This window comes from Vanacampus margaritifer, chromosome 16 (genome assembly GCF_051991255.1).
Source record: "Vanacampus margaritifer isolate UIUO_Vmar chromosome 16, RoL_Vmar_1.0, whole genome shotgun sequence".
Classification (NCBI taxonomy): domain Eukaryota; kingdom Metazoa; phylum Chordata; class Actinopteri; order Syngnathiformes; family Syngnathidae; genus Vanacampus; species Vanacampus margaritifer.
The window spans coordinates 8,607,036-8,613,035 of NC_135447.1; the positions used below are offsets into that span (position 1 = coordinate 8,607,036).

The 6,000-nt window shown below is 39.9% G+C and overlaps 1 protein-coding gene across 1 annotated transcript in view; it reads left to right on the forward strand.

The window, feature by feature from the left end:
- Positions 1-5,668, forward strand: part of nyap1 (neuronal tyrosine phosphorylated phosphoinositide-3-kinase adaptor 1) — a 34,222-nt gene extending 28,554 nt beyond the window's left edge. Inside the window, exons 5-7 of the mRNA XM_077546078.1 lie at positions 434-673; positions 2,089-2,198; positions 4,019-5,668. Coding sequence (XP_077402204.1) covers positions 434-673; positions 2,089-2,198; positions 4,019-4,450 — 782 coding nt within the window. The 3' untranslated portion in view covers positions 4,451-5,668. The remainder of the gene's footprint in view (positions 1-433; positions 674-2,088; positions 2,199-4,018) is intronic.
- Positions 5,669-6,000: the final 332 nt, after the last annotated feature.

Consider the following 6,000-nt stretch of genomic DNA (forward strand, 5'->3'; position numbering starts at 1 on the left):
GACATCCTTAATTTTTAATAATCGTTTCTTTTTTTTAATTAGGGGCATCAGGCAATTACTTTTTTTGTAATTAATCACATGACAACTAGTTAACTCAAGATTAATCACAAATTTTATATCTGTTCTAAATGTACAGTACATTTTTTTCTAGGTTTTCTCTTCTTAACAAAAGTGGAAAAAAAATGTGAAACTATTAGAAATAGTTTTTGACGTCTATAGCCGTCAATGGCAGTGAATGAGTTAGTTTCAGTCATAATTGGTCAGATAAAAATATATTTTTATTCAAATTGTTACAAAACGCAGATTTAAAATAAAAATAGTAGTAATTGCCCTTCCCTAAAATTGAGTTGCGTATTCGGTCGCGGAACGAACTAAACTCACGCTTAACAGTCAAACAATCTTTAAACGTTCACTCTGTCTCTTTCCATGTCAGAAGAAGAAGGACGAACTTGGAATGGCAGTGCCGATGCCTTATTAAGGATGGATAAGGAAGAGTTGGGAATGGGGTTCCGAGGGGGCCCCTCAAGCATCCCAGTGCACTACAGTGGCGCAAGTAGGACCCTTGGCCACTGCGAGTCTCTGGTGGGTGCGGACAGCAACCCGGGATTCCGAGCCCTGCCCCGGATCGGGATGCCTCTTCCCTGTCAGACGTTCCCTGCCTGTCGCAACGGAGGTGAGTAACGTTCGTGAGATCTGGAAAGCTAATCACAAATGACAGAAGCGCTTTTACGTCCACACTGTGGTTTTGTTTCCTCTGCTTTTTATTTGCCCTCACATGAAACTTTACACCACCATCATTTCACGGAGAATTTAACAAGCGGCAAATCTTTCATCTGTCATAAAAGCCTAACAGCTCTGAAGCCTCAGAGCGTCTTTGTCATTCAGCGCATTTTTAAGCAAGGCCTTTCTTCTCAAACTGACACGCTGCTTACCTTGAGAATCAGGGCAAGCTTTCATTGACGCAGAACCAGGAAGGCGCGCGTTCCATAAACACGCCGGCACGTATATCATTCGGGTTTTAGTGCGTTTACATTGAAAGTGAAGAAGAATCAAATAGAGTGGAACCTCTAATGTCAAACCGGGTCATGGGGGGTGGGCGGAGGTCATATGACTTTTGGAAACGAGAGAGAAAAAAGTGTTTCCATTACACTTATAACGCACACGAGAGCGTGAAAAGGTTTTTGTGATATTTGAGTGTTTTTTTCCAAAATGTTCGAAATGACCTGCTTGCTTTTTTGCACAATTCTGAGGATAATGGAAACGGATCTATATTCAATGCGAGTCATCTGATGTATTTTATATAAAACTGGTCTTGAGGATGCTCACATCAAAACAATTTTAAATGTTTTGCAACTTAATAGGTATCGTTTTCCTGAAAATGTTTATTTAAACTGTAATAAAGCAAAAGGCCTAGTGAGGACTAAAATAAGGCAAACTTTTTTGTTTTTATAGTTTTGGGATGTTCATTATATTTATTTTTTATTTTGTTTAGAGGTTGTTTTTTTAATGTAGTTATTTTAAATTAGTTTTTGGGGTGGCTTTGATAGTTTTTATTAGTTTTAGTTTTTTTTTTAAAAGTTATTTTTTAAACGATTTTTTTTTTGTAATTTGGATTTTTTTTAAACACCAGGGTAATTATTGTATAGTAAAATTAAACAAAAACATTATATTAATATATAAATATTTTTAAATGAAGCAATAAAGAAAGGCACCTCTTACATAGCGAGTTAAATGACAAAAGCAGGGGAGCCATTATTTTTTTTCTTTTTCTTTTTCTGTGAGAGCTCTTACCGAATGAACAATACTGAACAATACTAAAGCAGGGGAGCCGTTCAAACGTCAAACAGGCAAACATATTTTGTTAATGATTTAAATTCAATTTCAGTTGAGTTATTTCATTAGTTTATGGTTTATGATATCTGGCTGAAGGTGTTTGTATAATGCAACTCTATTGTATTCTATTCACATGCATGCCCACTTGAGTGTAGCCAAACATTCACACCCTTCATGTGTTGAAGGAAAAAAAAAGAAGTGATATTCCACTGTTCTCATTAGCAGGCACGCCGTGTAACATTGTTGTCTTTGCAGAAGTGGGGCGGCTGGGCCGTTCCTCCTCTTCTACTGCTGGAGTGAGACAGGTGGGCGGAGGAGACGTCCAGAGGCAGAGCAGCCTACCGGCACGAGAAGCCCTCAATCAGGTGAATGAATGGATGCCGGCCGGCTTTATAACTCTCCACTCTATTAACTTCATTCAGAGCTCATTTCAGAGCGAGCATTAATATCGTCCTCGTTATTACCTCCCCTCCTTTTAGAGACAGTGCGTCTATTTATAGCTGCTAGATATGCCTGCCCACTGAGCAGAGTTAATGTTCTGGCCTGGCACCCAACAATAAGAGCAGGTACATCATGACGCATGCGCCCACGTAAGCGTGCCAAATGTGTGCAAAATAGCGATGGAGGGAACACGCGGTTTTAGCTGCAGTTTTTTTGTTTAGCTGGATTCCGGCTGCATAGTAAGCGCTGACGCACTTTGAGAGTGCTGCAGAGACTGTCTGCAGGCGTCTGGTTGGCTCGCCCGCAGCAGGAAACAGATGAAGTGGTGCTGCACCCTGCTGGATCTTAGCAGGAACTGCAGTTGAGATCGGCAAAAGTGCCTTCAAACTGACGGGGTGGTCATTTTGGGATACTTCATTTGAATGGAATGCTTTTGCATTGTGAGGACAAAAATATTGGAACACCATATTATACATGCCCTTATCATGTTTGTCTTCAGGTCCCTAATAATGTGCTCTAAAATGAACATTACATTGCGCATGGCATTATGTGTAGTCATGTTAAAAATGTTTGTTTTCTAAATTGAAAAATCTATTTTCTTTGTTTGATTGTATAATTTCAAGACAAAATCCTAGAAGATTAATCTAATTTAATCCCTGATTGATCATAAAGACATTTCCCAGTCTCAGGCCACTGCATCTGCAATATTTTCTTAAATATTACACAATTAATAATATAATGAAATACAAATATAACTGAAAGTTGATTACGATGTCTAACTTTGGATTTTAAATACTGTAACTGTATTGTTCTTTAAAAAAATATGAAATATATTATTTTGAAAGTTTGCCATTTAAGAATTGTAAATATATTTTAAAGTTAAAATGTCAAACTATTTTTTTTTATGATTTCAATGTTATATATCCATTTTTTTAATTATCATTTTATTTTTTATATCTCACTCTTACGCTTACTTTTTGCTTTTCACCAATAACTCAAAAATAGATTTAGACAGTTTCTTTATTTAATTTTTTTTTTTCAGACTGATACCAGTGCGAGTACTCTAGAGTTGTCACCGATTCCGATACCAAGTACTGATACCATTTTTTAAACATATAATCCCCCCCACCCAAACAACAACAACACAATGGCAGATTATTTTAAAGAAACTCCTATAAATCCTAATATAGCATTTTTCCTTAATTTGCATTAAATTGATTAGGGACAGGCGAGTACCAATACCAGGTATTGGTGCCGATAACAGCCTTATTTGATGGTATCGGTACTCGTGGAGGCTGCCGATCGGGAACTAAAGTCATGCATGTCTGACAGATGCAATTTCTGTTAGTTTATGTATTGAAATAGAGAAATATTGTATAAAATTGCCAATAATTTCATGGAATTTTTAGGGAAAATGCCACATATAAAATTTTCTGTCATTGTGGGGTTTAAAAAAAAAATGTTTTAAGAAATTTCATGTATCAATAGTAACAGTGATATTGTTGGCTACTCAAGAATTGAATACTCATACTGGTATTGGTCTGAAAAAAATGTGGTATTGAACATCCTTAAAATTAATGCCAATTTTTGTTATTCTCAATTGTCAATACTGGTATCGGCCGCTGTCACGAGTACTGATACATTGAAATAAGGGTTGAGCTTCTTTTTTTTTATTATTTCTTTTTTTTTTACCTACGCTAAAAATGCCATTCCCTAATCCCTTTCCTTTTGCTTGCGCCATCAGCTGCACGGCCTGACGCAACCCCAAGCCTCGTGCAGCCCGAGCAGCCCCAGCGTTTCTCGTCAGCAGCAGCAGCTGCAGCTCCACCAGCAGCAGTTGCAGTTAAAACAGCAGCTCCAGCAGCTTCAGCAACAGCACCACCTGCAGCTGCAGTTCCAGCAGCTCGCCCAGCTGGCGCAGGGTCAGCCCGCCGCCGGCGCCGGCGCCGCCTCGTCCGCCGCGCAGACCCAGCGAGACGGCAAGTTGCTGGAAGTCATCGAGCGCAAACGCTGCCTCTGCAAGGAGATCAAGGCCCACCGGCGCCCGGATAAAAGCCTGTGCAAGCAGGACAGCATGCCCATCCTCCCCAGCTGGAGACGGACACCTGAGCCCCGCAAGACTGGCACGCCGCCTTGCCAGAGGCCGCAGGCCGTCGTTTGGGACACGGCTATCTGACAGGAGGACGGACTGGAGACGCAGATGAGCTGAGGGGTTGTGTCATTAGAAGTAGATGCAGGGTCAGCCTTTTGTGTTAATGGTGGTTGCTGTTGCACCATTTTGTGACAGAGGTGAGAAATAGCACTGATGCTGAGGTGTAAAAGAAAAACAGGGATTCCAATCTTCTTCGTTCTTTCGGCGAATCATCCACTTCTTTCTCTCCTTGTCCTCCACATCGTCTGATATGACTAACAGAGGTGGGCAAGTCAGTCAATTTTGCTGTAATGTCGCTAAATTACAAAGTTTGTCGCCACTATTTAAGACTGACTTCTTTTTCTACTTCAAGCAGTGTATCTACTCTTGTGAAGAACCGCGGCACGCACCATGAAAACTAAAAAAATATTCCGTAGTCTTTACTCGGGGTATGCTAAAAAATATTGACACAGGAATAGCCGATATCGTTACGGGCCTCTTTACATATCGATACGGAGGTGTCAGAATCGATATTTTCCCGGCGCATCTCTATAAGCTGTTCTTCGCTGTGCACGGCGTGCCGGAAAACCGGAAGTGCTGCTAAAATTGAAAGAATAATACATTTTTGCCATCCAGAATACTAAATATATCATTTGGGTATACATTTGACTGTTTTTTATAAAAATGTAAAATATCGGGATGTGTATGTATATTGCATTGTATCATGAGGTTGGCAATACCCAACCTTAATATTTATAATCGGTATTTACAATCATTTGACTCAAACATTTAATAAACAAGCCAAATATAACACACTATGTGCGGCTTGTAACCTACTACTAGATCAATCCAAGATAATAAAAGTCCATCACATGACATAACGCTGCCGTCTGTCACTATCCAGCGTACGTGCCCAAACAGGAAGTAAACTATTTACAAAATATTCTTGAAATAACAAAGCAAGATTTAATAGAGAACCAAAACCATAAAAGTTAATATGAAAAGACTTGATTTTTTTTGTTGTCATGGCAAAGTCGTCATCTTTACTAAATTCTGCTGCTTCCGCTTCCTTAGCCAATCACAGCTGGCCATCGGGCATGACATGACATTCTGATTAATATTACATTTGTGGAATATGAGTTATGCAGCAAAATCCAGCCCTTTTTATCCATCTCAAGGGGCGGCCATTTTGCCACTTGCTATCGACTGAAGATGACATCACAGTTTCTCAGGGCTCAGGCAGCGACCAATCACAGCGCACGTGTTTTCTGAAGCTGAGCTGTGATTGGTTGTTACCTGAGACCTGAGTAACTGTAATGTCATTTTCCCTCGACAGCAAGTGGCAAAATGGCCGCCTTCTGATATTGATTAAAAGCTGCTGGATTTTGCTACTTAACTCATATTCCACTAACACAATATTTGCCAGAATACCGTATTTGGACTAACGGGGGTGCGTAAAACACTTAAAGGGGAAGTCACCTTTTACGTTTCTCATCATTCATCAGCAAAATGGCCGTTCATCAGTGATGGACTGTCGAATGCCCACCTCTGCTAACTAACTAGTCTTCCCTCATCATATTCCTGAACCTTCATCC